At 32.8% G+C, this 13,705-nt stretch overlaps 1 protein-coding gene across 1 annotated transcript in view; it reads left to right on the top strand.

The window, feature by feature from the left end:
* LOC139500266 (uncharacterized) overlaps positions 1-13,705 on the top strand; it is a 19,041-nt gene extending 5,336 nt beyond the window's left edge. Inside the window, exons 2-11 of the mRNA XM_071289008.1 lie at positions 768-837; positions 1,639-1,724; positions 4,380-4,451; positions 5,681-5,792; positions 6,610-6,704; positions 7,645-7,713; positions 9,445-9,559; positions 10,805-10,972; positions 11,557-11,574; positions 12,492-13,705. Of these exons, the coding sequence (XP_071145109.1) occupies positions 768-837; positions 1,639-1,724; positions 4,380-4,451; positions 5,681-5,792; positions 6,610-6,704; positions 7,645-7,713; positions 9,445-9,559; positions 10,805-10,972; positions 11,557-11,574; positions 12,492-13,705 (2,019 nt within the window). The remainder of the gene's footprint in view (positions 1-767; positions 838-1,638; positions 1,725-4,379; positions 4,452-5,680; positions 5,793-6,609; positions 6,705-7,644; positions 7,714-9,444; positions 9,560-10,804; positions 10,973-11,556; positions 11,575-12,491) is intronic.

Here is a 13,705-nt window from a genome sequence, read left to right as displayed (position 1 = left end):
GGCATTTACCCTTATGCAAAATTCTTAAGACATAGAACAAAGGTTCCAAAGTCGTTCTTCAACAAGATGGGTTATCGAGTCCGTTCCTGCGAGTGCACTGCTATACCCCATATACGTCAATGTTGATGCGGCTAAAATGATGACGACAAACAAAAAAATTTCAGAAGCCAATAAGGGGATAATTCGAACTGTGATCTGAATTAATCTGTAGCTAGAGAGAGAAAAAAGGTTTATGACAAGACAAGACAAGACATGTCTTGTCTTGTCTTGTCTTGAATAAATTAAAAATTTTACTTTGTGCCGGTGTTAAATTAGTGTCAAATCATCACTAACATTTTTGATATTAGAACACAAACATTGATGAGAAAAAGAAAAAATAACTACAGTAACTTATTTATCGTACATTTAAATTGATATTTGATAATTATAACAGATAACTATTGGAATTTTAGAAGTACAGTGCATCGTAAGCCTATAAAGGCTGGCTGACATAAAATATGTATTATTTGTATTATTATGTTATATCAGGCTGCACTTTAATAAAACAATATATATATATTATACTACTATCTGATAATTTTTAATCAATTGACATTTTAATGGTCTTCGACTTCGTACTTTATTTTTCTATTAAAATTTTTGTATTAAGAGTGCATGTATCTAATGAGTGTTTCGTAGACAAAACGTCCGTCCGGTGGACAAAACTAAAGACTGCATGTTAGCAATGATGAGTTTTGTTTATCACATAATCTATATTAAACACTGAGACAAAAAAAAACGTCTTTTTTACAGGAATTCATCTTCTCCTTGGTGTTCTTCTACAGGAGGCAACATTCAGTGAGTATAGTCCTTCAGAAAACATATTATGATAACCAATTGAAATGATCGTCTTTAAAATTCATTTCGAAAAATATCCGCTTTGAGGAGTAACTTGTGTGTGCAAGTTTTACTTTTATTGTGAAAATCTTTGATTTTTTTTTCTGTGAAATACTTGGTTAATAATATTTTGCATGGTAATATTCTTCTTTCAAACTGAAAAAAAATCATTATGTTATATCCTTATTTATATATTTACAGTTTAAACTAATTTATCACAGAATTCCTTATATTTTTGGAACTGGTCATTCCAATTTAAAAGTCATTTGATCAAAACGCCCAATAAGTTCTGAAATCAATTTCCCAAAGAAATGAGATTGGAGGTTCGTCTTGAATTCAATTTATTTCAGATGAACAATTTAAGTTTCGAAATATTTCTAACTTTATTAGATTTTTGCAATTGTTGAATATCGACAAGAAGAACTACAAACATTATTCAGAAATGATAAATTAATCTTACGACGGTACACGTGTATTTTCAATCACATTGTAAATAATGAGGTTCTTGATTTACAAAATAGAGAATAATTGGCAACAAAAATAGAATAAAGGGGGGAATTATAAATAGCGGTAAATAAGGAAAAAATATATAATGAACCGAGAATAGAAGGAGTTTAGATATAACGAATAACGAATAGAGAATGGGCATTATAATTCTAGAATACAGAAAAATGATATAACAATATAGATAAAGGAGTTAAAGACACCTCTCCATCTTACATCCAGATCTTCAATAATGTTTTTATTGAATGTATTTGACAGACGCTGACGCCTTACAGTGTTTACGTTGTGATCGAGTTATCTCACCACGACATTGTCATGGAAAAACAACATGTGACTCACATGAGGTATGTATATTTTGTGTTTTTGTTTGTTTGTTTGTTTGTTACATTTTTCTGCCTTATTTACTCAATATTGATATATCATGGCTCCCATTATTGTTGAGGTTGCGCAAAAACTTGAAAGGCACCAAACGATCCATCATAGAAAATCTTGCAATCTTCGACAGTTCATATCGAACTAATATCAGAGTCGAACACTACTCTTCAAGTGGCGTTCACCAGTTCACTACAGATGATTTTCAGGGTTATATTGGTAGGGGGTCATGGGAATTTATGACGTACTTCATGAAGCATTTATTTTCATCTGGCTAGTACGGCTTATTTCCACCTCCGATTGCATAATTATTTCCTGCACATTGTGTAGCTGATAATACATTTTCGTTATATATGTGGCTCGCGGGTCAAATGAACTTTATCTCATACTTAATTGAAAAACGCAATAAAAAATGGGGTCACCGTTCATTTATGCTCACAATCTGCCTTCGAAAGAAGCATACATTTTTGTTAATGTCCTTTTTTTCTGTTGAACTAATAGGAGAAATAGAGGTAAAATCGAAATAATAAACAGCTGCGCCATGAGCGCATGATACGCCCGACGTCTTGTGTGGAAGTTTTAAGCAATAACCATTTATTGTTTTTGAGACACGGCGGGACAGGTGAACCCCACCTCCCCCCCCCCCCCCACCACCCTGTTTTTTTTTACAACTATCACTAAAATAAAATTTTGAATCTAACCAAAAAGTATACAGATCTTCAAATTAGTATAACAAAGAAGTGTGTACAGTTTCAAGCAATAATCATAAATTGTTTTTGAGATACGGCGCGACATGTAAAAAAAAACCCTCCCCTTTTTTACAAAATACTCAATAACTCAAAAATAAAATTTTGAGTCATTACCAAAAAGTATACAGATCTTTAGATTAATATGACAAAGAAGTGTGTAAAGTTTAAAGCAATAATCATAAATCGTTTTTGAGATACGGCACGACATGTAAAAAAAAACCTCCCCCTTTTTTACAAAATACTCAATAACTCAAAAATGAAATTTTTAATCATCACCAAAAAGTATACAGATCTTTAAATTAATATAACAAAGAAGTGTGTAAAGTTTTAAGCAATAATCATAAATCGTTTTTGAGATACAGCGCGACATGTAAAAAAAACCTCCCCCTTTTTTACAAAATACTCAAAAACTCAAAAATGAAATTTTGAATCATCACAAAAAAGTATACAGATATTAAGATTAATATAACTAAGAAGTGTGTAAAGTTTTAAGCAATAATCAAGAAACGTTTTTGAGATACAGTGCGACATGTGAAAAAAAAAAACACCCCTGTTTTAGTTACAAAGTGCCGTAACTCAAAAAGTTTAAATCTTATTTTCACCAAAAAGTATACAGATCATTTGACCATCATAAGAAACAACTACATAAAGTTTCATGAAATTTGGATAAGTCGTTCTCAAGTTACGGTGCGACATGTTTACGCCGGACAGACGGACAGACGGACAGACGGACGGACAGACGGACGGACAGACGGACGGACACCGGACATTTGTATACCATAAAACGTCCCGTCAAAATTTTGACGGGCGTATAAAAAAAGAACATATAAATAGAGAAATCGCTTACATTTTACAATTATTTAGTTTTTGTACAGCTTATTCGAAAACAACAATAAAAAATTTATATAGGTCACTGATGAGTTGATAAAGATATTTCAATTGTAATGCCCAAAAAATGACATTTTTGCACCAAAGGGAGCTAATTTGGAGCTTTTTCAATGATATCTGCATTTTAAGTCACCTGGGGCCAACACGAATTCATTTTTTGGAATGATTTTTGTACCATATAATAAAGTAACAACTATTTCAGGTAATAAATAAAATTTGTAATGAAAAAATTAATGTTTATTGTTTTTCTGAAAATCTTACACCCACGAGCCTCCTTAAGGCTAGTGCTTTTTAGCTATGAATCAAATGAGGCCGATAGAAGGAATGCAAGTAACTTTAAGAAAAAGGTTATGCCATGCTACATTAAGCTCCTGGAGTAACTTCATGTTTTACACGCTGTGGTTGTGTTCTTATACTGTAAGACCTCGTTGGCCTGTATGGTTTGCTTTCAGCGGGTTTTTTTTTTAATGTCAATACCTCTAAATTAATTCCTATACAAAACATACATTTTGACCCCGTCGCAATTTTGCGCCTGTCCCAAATCAGAAACCTCTGGTCTTTGTTAGTATTATATGATTTTTAATTTATGTTTCTTGTGTATAATTCGGAGTTTAGTATGACGTCCATTATCATTGAACTAGTATACAGATTTGTTCGGGGGCCAGCTGAACTTGGACGACTCCAGGTGCGGGAGTTTCTCTCTACATTGGAGACCCGTTGGTGGCCTTCGGCTGACGCTGTTCTATGGTGGGGGTGTTGACACATTCCCCATTTCCATTCTCAATTTTATTAATATACATTTGTAACATAAATGACCGATAAAATAACCAACGAAATAGGCCATCGATAATTTTATGAAAATATAATTTACAAATATTCTTTAATACAGAAATACCATAGTTTTCACACATTTCACTTTCATGTTTAAGGTGACCATATGAAAACACCTTCTCTTTTAAATCAGCTATTTTTTATTTGTTTTCTTTTCAGACTTGCTATTTGGATCAATACACAGGACTAGATGGAGAGCTTTTGTATGATGTTGGATGTAGGTCAAAAGAGGTCGGTTTTCTATTATTTAATAAAATTCAGTTCAAAGTCGTCTACAATAACTTGAATCGTGCTATTTCAACAAGGTGAAAACGATGAAACAAAGTATTTAGTCATCAAGAAATTCAGAACTCTATTTCGCAATATATGATTAATTGATTTGTATAGATTTGATAAGTGTCTAGATGGGGTTAACAGAATAGAGAATAATGAACAAAAACGATGAATAAATTATTAAAAATAATATATAGAAAAGAGAAAAAAGAGTAAAACATCAAAGAATAAGGAATAGTATGGTGCTGAAATATAAAGAATAGAGGGAGATTTTAAGTAAAGGGACATGTAAATACAGAATTGAAAAAATGTTCTAAAACAGTTAAGAATTTAGAAATAATTAAGGCACCAAAAAACAGGACCTGCTTGTATTTGTCTTAACTGTGGCAAGCATTTGTTGTAAATTAACTTTTTTTTTCGTGTTTAATTTATAAGATATTGGAAATTGATTTTAATGTGCTAAATGTAGAATGGCAAATATCGGTGCATTATTATTGCGCGCATTACTATAAAACGTGCGCACAAGAATTCATTGAGTTTGCGCGAAGGTTTTTGGTTACGTTTGCGAGCAGGTTTTGCTTACATTAGCGCGCACCACTTCATAGATAAGCTCAGATGAATACAGATAGATTATACTTATTTATCTATTTCTAACTTTTATTTCCGAGCAGGATCGTTCCTTTTTATTATATATACACAGACACTAAGTGTGAAAATATACTGTGACAGATAAAATGTAAAAACAAAGCAAGATTTTATGTAAAGATGTCTAGCATTGCCGTTCATTCGACGTGTTGATTTGTAATTACGTTATCAAAATAAATTGGGTGCAAATCGCTGCTCATAATTACAACATACCGTATTAAAATGTTCTGTTTAGAATATTTAGAAGCTTTGAAGAAATTAAGGTTAAATCTCCCGCGAGGCAAAGATGACCTTACACGATTGTTTTTAGTTTATGCCCCCTTTAATCATCGAATGTAGCTTCAGTATTTCTGGGACTTCTACACACATGGTCTATATGTTTTTACTTAAAGAGCGTTGTTGAAGAAGTTCGCTCGATAGCCCACCATTTATGAAGTGGTGCTTAATTTTCATACGTCATAAAAAAAGTAAAAACAATTTCAAACGGAGTTATTATGTATATTGTTACATTTTCGTGAACCCTAAATTCCATATATTTGAAGCTTTGCACCAATGCAACACCTGGACTTCGATCGACAGCTCAGACAGGGACAAAGACATGTTCTAGATGTTGTTCTGGTGATTTGTGTAATGCAGAAGGCTGTGGAGAACAAGGTATACTTTTTTTTTTAATTTACAGCAAATGTTTTGATTGTTTAAGTAAAAGTAATATGCTTGGTTAGCTTGTTTGCTAGCTAAACTGTGAAGTTAATAATAAGTTAGGCATGATACCCAGGCCTTCATTTATTAGAATTGACTAGAACAATCTCAATTAATTTAAAATATAGATATCTGATTTTGCTATATTACATATGTAGTGTAGTATAAGGAAATTCGATATCTATATTCTAATTTGACTGGACCAATCTATCGTTCTGTAGGACTAGACTACTCCGAAAGGATGGTAGTATACCTGACCTTATAATGATTTCACGGCTCAGCTAACAAGAAAGCTTACCAAAGATATTACGATTCAATTCAATTCAATAATTTATTTAAGTCTCATCTCTCAATAAATAGTATACAATACAACATTACATGACATCAAATAACATATAGATATAAAAAGAGGGCCATTCTGTACAAAATTATAAGAGACTATAACATTAAAAACATTATAAAGAATTCATCTTATAAAACATATTGATAAGAACATTAATATTATTTACGTCTATTGAAAGCGAAACACTTGGTAACTTGAAAGTTATATGACAAACGGGACCAAAAGAGAAAAAAAGATATTGCACCTAAGGTCAACTTGGGGGAACAGGATCGTTATCAAAGTCCGTTACAGTACATTTGAAGATGGGGACAATATGTATATCAACTAATTGAAAGTTCAATCAATCTTCCTGATACTCATAATATAGCATTGTCAACTATTCAACTGTAGTATTCTAATAAAATTATGTACATATGTTTTTTTATTCAGGTTTCCCTACGTATAGAGGTCCTATTTGTTATAACTGTCAACAGTCACGGAATCCTGAAAAGTGTGACTCGATTACTGTATGTGGGAGAGATGATGTAGGTACCTTTGGCTAACAACATTACTAATAATAATGGGATCAGCGTTTTCAATAAACTTCAATGTACAAATTAAGGCACTCAAAAGGGAAAGGATAATGGCAATATAATTTAAAACACAATATAAAAGTTAAAAGAAATAGGTCAAACAAAGTATATCAACACATGTGAGAGTCGACCGTGCATGGTTATGCAGGATCTATAATTCGAAATTTCAGAAGCTTATACATTATGGTTATTATATTTTCAAAAGTGTAACGTAAAATGTTATGATTGGCCTACATGGAAGTTCCACCAACGGTAAGACGTAAATTTCCATTTAAGAGTAATAACAATAAATTTAAGTTACCAATTGTCCTCAAGATAGTCATATAGATTCTGAAAAGGCGAATTACACACTTAATTTGTCAGTTACATTCAGTTAGGGTTATATACAATGTAGACTTAGCTTGATCAATATGTTTTTAAGCGGTCGGCATTTCATTCTCCTGTCCATACTACCGTTTTGTTAGTGTGTCCGTGTGCATGATATATTTAAAACCTGACAGTATAGGAACCTTTTTAAATTTTGGATTTATTGAATAGGATTTATGGTAACCCTTGTCATAGTTACCACAAGAACAAAGCATCATGTTTTCGAGATACTCACTAAATCATTGTCCAGATTTGAATAAAACTTTCACAAAATCTTTAGCACCTTTATTATACATATGAGCTTTTAATCCAAACGACCAATACAATCACATTGATTTTGATAATACACATACTGGTAAGAGTACTTTATCCACAATGCACTGCTAACTGCATGAAGGTGATAGTCATTTTTTTTTTGTATTTAGCTATCTATTTTTTCAGATAATGGTTTGAAATGGAATTATACAACTAAAAATTCGTTTCTCCAAAATTATATTAAATATATTTCTTTTATATTCATTTCCAGGCATGTCATATTGAACAGCAAGAAGAGTTTGGTGATATCTTTTACACAACCAAATGTATTTCAAAGCACGTGAGGATAATACTTACAGTTTATCAATACATACTCTCATTATTCTACCGATTAATAGTTCTTAGAAACAAAACGACATTATGAGGGAAATCAATTTGATATATTTGGCTGCTACTAAAACTATGTTCATTGTCGTTGAATAACAGGAATTTCGTCACTATAACCTGCTATGAAAAATAATAAAATGTCCGAAAAATGCTTGCAAATTCTTTGCAACAGATGTACCGTATCAAATTTCCATTATATAATAGGTAGTCTCAATAGTAGAAGGCCATTCTGACACGCTAACCTGATGGGACTAATTATCAGATGTCCATAGCTTTGAACTCAATAGTAGAAGGCAATTCTAACACGCTAACCTGACGGGACTAATTATCAGATGTCCATTCTAACACGCTAACCTGATGGGACTAATTATCAGATGTCCATAGCTTTGCATTCAATAGTAGAAGGCCATTCTAACACGCTAACCTGATGGGACTAATTATCAGATGTCCATTCCAACACGCTAACCTGATGGAACTAATTATCAGATGTCCATTCTAACACGCTAACCTGATGGGACTAATTATCAGATGTCCATTCTAACACGCTAACCTGATGGGACGAATTATCAGATGTCCATTCTAACACGCTAACCTGATGGGACTAATTATCAGATGTCCATTCTAACACGCTAACCTGATGGGACTAATTATCAGATGTCCATTCTAACACGCTAACCTGATGGGACTAATTATCAGATGTCCATAGCTTTGAATTCAATAGTAGAGGGCCATTCTAACACGCTAACCTGATGGGACTAATTATCAGATGTCCATAGCTTTGAATTCAATAGAAGAGGGCCATTCTAACACGCTAACCTAATGGGACTAATTATCAGATGTCCATTCTAACACGCTAACCTGATGGGACTAATTATCAAATGTCCATAGCTTTGAATTCAATCGTTGCTGAACATATACGGTATCTGTTTACTATCAGATATAAATGTTTTTCTTATGTGGCACTATTATTCCAATATTCCAGGTTAAGGGTAGGGTTGGGGTCCCGCCAACATGTTTAACCCCACCATGTGCCTTTCCCAAGTCATGAGCCTGTAATTAAGTAGTTGTTGTTTGTTTATGTGTTACATATTTGTTTTTCGTTCATTTTTTATACATGAAATAGGCCGTTAGTTTTCTCGTTTGCATTGTTTTACATTGTCTTATCAGGGCCTTTTATAGCTGACTATGCGTTATGGGCTTTGCTCATTGTTGAAGGCCGTACGGTGACTTATAGTTGTTAACTTCTTTGTAATTTTGGTCTCATGTGGAGGGTTGTCTCATAAGCAATCATACCACAGCTTCTTTTTTTTATATATAAGATTTGTTGATTGTTAAGTCAAAAAAGTAAAAATTATATAGAACTGATAAGAAACTTATAAAACTTTGATTTGGATAATTTATTAATTTGTTTGATGATGTCAGTTTAATGTGACCCGCTTATGATAAGGTGATGGTATTTGGTATGCAGTTGCAGTTGCAGTAGCGTTTCTTTTAATATTGTTTTCAATTTGGCATAGTAGGATATTAAGCTCTGAATCTTCAATTAGCGTTAATTCACTTTAAATGGTTTGCATAGTCTAAATATTGAAATATTGCCATTTTGATTGCAATATTTGCTTTATGCTATTAAATTGCATATATGCGAGATATATATTTTTGTGCCTACAGATTATTACAATTGTAGCTGTGTTCTATAAATGGTGGCAGCATATTTGGTAAACGCAGCGGAAATAGACGTAATGGTAAAAGAAACACGTTATGTTCAGCGTGTTGCACGAGCGACTTGTGTAATAAGAATTGTAAGCTCATTATGACATATATACTATTATCACTATTTTACAAAATTTTCTAGCGGAGTCTAGTGATATGAAAAAATCGCTACAAACTAAAGGGGCACGTGGCGTCATACATGTAGGTAAAATAGTGATAAACAGGTTATCATTGGTCATCTCAACTCGGTTGCTTTTCTCACTTTCGTCGTATCGGCTTAAGCGAGAAAATGAATCTCGACGAGATGATCAACGATAATCTATAATTATTCTGTGATTATCCGATTAACAGTACTTGTATTACTGATAAGTACATATACATTAATGTTAATCTTATTTAATAAAAAAATCTTTTTGATTTGGTTATTTTTACATGAATTTTTTTATTTTGGTTCCATAACGATTATAAGCAGAACATTGAAATACTGCCGTGTTATTCACATATTTCTTTAAGCGGGCAAATCTAAATTATATCAATTTCTATAGGTATTTTTTTATTCAAATGCACAAAAAAAGTAGGACAGCGCGGACCATGCATGGGTAGTCAATTAATGTAGTTTTAAAAAACTCATTGGTGCCAAATCCATACCTATCGAAATTACACATTTGCTAAAATTTTATTTATAAGATTTTTGTCATTTCTATACTGAAAAGAATATAAAATCAGAAAAAAAAATATTTATAGGAAACTATAAACAATGGATGCACACGTTGTAAATAAAGGCAACAGTAGTATACCGCTGTTCGAAACTCATAAATCGATCTGTAAAGCGCTTTTTATTTCATTAACTATCGACATGGCCACCGGAAACTGCAGATGGGTATGTGTCTCTGATATAGCTATAAATATGCATGAATATAAAATCGCAGGTAAACTGGTCAAAGATACCAGGTTTATAATTTGTTACGAAAGAAGCGCTTTTCGTCTTCATAGGACACCCTTAGTGACACTCGACTCATCAATACTGAAGGGTAAATCAAGACGAAAAGCTTTACATCCAACAATTTCAAAAAATACAGATGCAGTATTATGGTGATGATTGCACAGTTTGATTTTAGAGCACAGATTAATAACCGTTTTACATTTTTGTTCTTTTCGAATATGTCAACAAAAAAGCTTCCCTTTCTTGTTAGTTTACTAGGAGAACGTTAGTAAGGGCCATTAATTTCAAGATGCAATCACATCGTAATATTAGCATGTGTACATATTAATCGAATCAGTTATTGGTCCTTTGTCGTCTTAAACTTATGAATGTTGAATACACTTCAATATAGGTCACAAAAACAGTATCTCATACACCACAAGTAATCATTATAACAGTACACGACCATGGCACTATGAAACCACTGAATCTCATCATCACTGGACCACTTTACCAATGTACAATACTACTTCTTATACAACAAAGGGTTGGAGAAATTACAGCACCACGACACAATCAGGTAATTTCCATTTATATTCTGTTCTGCATTAGTGTTATTTATAGGCGAATTCACTTTGACCAATGTCAAAGTAATCGTCAATCTATGTTATGCGGAAAATGTTGGATTAAACCTGGTTTTATAGGTAGCCTAACTAAGGGTGAAATATAGTTGAAAACAGTTTACATTAAATCTAATCTTTAATATATTTTACGCTGCTCTTGTTATGTATGAGGATTTGTTTCCGAACTTTTTTCTTTAGTAATTTTTGGTGATGATATTATTACGAAGAATTTAAAATATTCCAAATTTGAACTCGGCAGCCATTGCTGAGTTAGTTGAATACAAAATCTCTGTAAAAAAATAAGAACCACAACACACAAACGAAGTTGGAATTTGAACAGTATATACCGTTCTGACGTTATGTTCATATTTAACTTAGAAAATATCAATGTTTGAGCTTGGGCATTCCACAGGCACATTGATCTTTTATTATTTATTTTAATATTCACAAGGATAGATATGGGATATCCATACTGTTTGAAACCTATATTTTGCTTTTGTGACATAATATTTGTTATCTTGAGTATTTATCGTTCTTTTAGAATTTGTTGCTGCGAGTGGTAAGTAGTGTTTTCTTATAAATGTCATGCAGGTCAAAAACACACTTTTCAGATAGCAGCATTTTGTTAAGACATATAGTACTTTGTTTATTATTTTGTTGTTTGTGTCTTGAATGATGTAATTTGCAACACGCATTTATAATTCTTCTACTCCATCAAAGCACAATTAATGTTAGATTATTTTGGCTGTCTTGATTAGGACCCTTGGTTCTGCAAATAATGTTTAATGTGAATGGCCTTCCAGTCTGTTGGTCTTAAAATAAACTAATCATTAAATTTTGTGTTTACGCCAGATGCGCGTTTCGTCTACAAAAGACTAATCAGTGACGCTCGAATCCAAAAAAGTTGAAAAGGCCAAATAAAGTACGAAGTTGAAGAGCAATGTGGACAAAAATTCCTAATGGTTTTGCCAAATACAACTAAGGTAATCTATTCCTGTAGTAGAACAGCCTTAGTATTTATAAACTCTCTGCAAACGACACGATTGGCATTTAAAATATCTTCTATGCTATAAACGTCAAATGATAGGTCGAAGGCCACATGTTAAAAACAGAGATTCTCAAATTAAATAAAAAGAAACGGAATTGCTTTTAATACAATAGATTGACAAGCTTCTGAAGTTTATACATTACCTTGATTTAAAAGACCGGCTCTCTCCTCAAGTGTTCAAAAAGTAGTTAAGTAGAGATTATAATTTTGCATAACCATAAGCTCTTCACTTAACTGCATGGGGTTTCTTCCATTAACACATGGTCATTTATGTTTGCCATTTTAAAAATGAAAACAGCACTTCATTCGTTGATAAATTTTACAACAATACTTATGTCCCCAGATCTCCGACTCTCTTTTTTTCTAAGTATAAAACAAGATGCATAAAAAGTTATAATATTGTCTATACAGTTTAATCCATTTTACAGGTCACTATGGGAATTTATTTGCTATTTTCTTCATGCCGAATACCAACATAAGCCTTGAGATTCTTATAACGTCACCATATACTAACTATAATGTTAAAATTAGCTCAAAGCACAATGGACTTCAACTTACTGGACAGGCTAATGGACATGTCATTCGAACACACGTACCAAACAAACTTCACAGTTTTAGTAAACGGTCTGACAACGCTAAATATAATATTTATGACACCGGAATTACCATCTCTTCGAATAAGCCTATATTTGTCGCTGCAATAAATGAATACTCATGTTGTTCCGGAGAGGCTTTCAGTGCTATTCCGGTTAAGGACATTGGGAGAAACTACATTATTGCAACATACCCGAAGGAAATCAAATCGGTGGGCGTTGTAGCGATAGAAGACAACACTTCCATTAGGGCAAAGTTACAACCTGGAAACAACACTATGGACATTCTGATAAAGAATGCTTTTGAAGGATTATTATTTACATCAGATGATATTAATATTTCGACTGGAGGAACAATCGAGAGTGACAAACCAATTGCGGTACTTTCTGGAAACATGGACTCTCCCATTAATTTAGGTGAAAGAAATTTCCAAACAGAAATGCTTATACCGACAGATCAATTTGCCGAGACATATATGGTTCCTAAAATAGTAAATGCCAAACATATCATTCTTCGAATAGTTGCAAGAGATCCGTTTACGACTGTTTATATCACGGGAAAGAATGGATTCTATAAGAACACCTACAAGCAATATGTAAATCAGCTAGAATTACCAAATGATGGATACTTTATCAACGCCCAGAGACCAGTCATGGTTACTTTGTACACAATGTATGAAAGATCAAATGTTACTGTCAACCCGTTCATGACCTTACTGCCCGCCATCGACCATTTTTCTAGCAACTACGTCATTACTACACCAACCACTTCTGACTTTACCAATTACGTCACTGTGATTATAAATTCAAATGATAATGTAGATGGTCTCCGTCTTAATGGCGGTAATTTATTATTCCATGCGGTTGATGTAACACCAGTTAAGAAGTTCAATACTGTTTATAAGAGTATATCTGCCAGCTTGGATGAAAGGTATACTTCATTCACAATTTCCCACATTGACAAAAATGTTAAGTTTGGTCTCCTGGTATATGGTTATAAATATCGTGCGGCTTACGGATATCCAGGTGGATTTGTTTTAAATAAATAA

Source organism: Mytilus edulis, chromosome 13 (assembly GCF_963676685.1).
Source record: "Mytilus edulis chromosome 13, xbMytEdul2.2, whole genome shotgun sequence".
Classification (NCBI taxonomy): domain Eukaryota; kingdom Metazoa; phylum Mollusca; class Bivalvia; order Mytilida; family Mytilidae; genus Mytilus; species Mytilus edulis.
The sequence above is the reverse complement of the archived record's forward strand: the minus strand, read 5'-3'. Positions and strand labels throughout refer to the sequence as shown.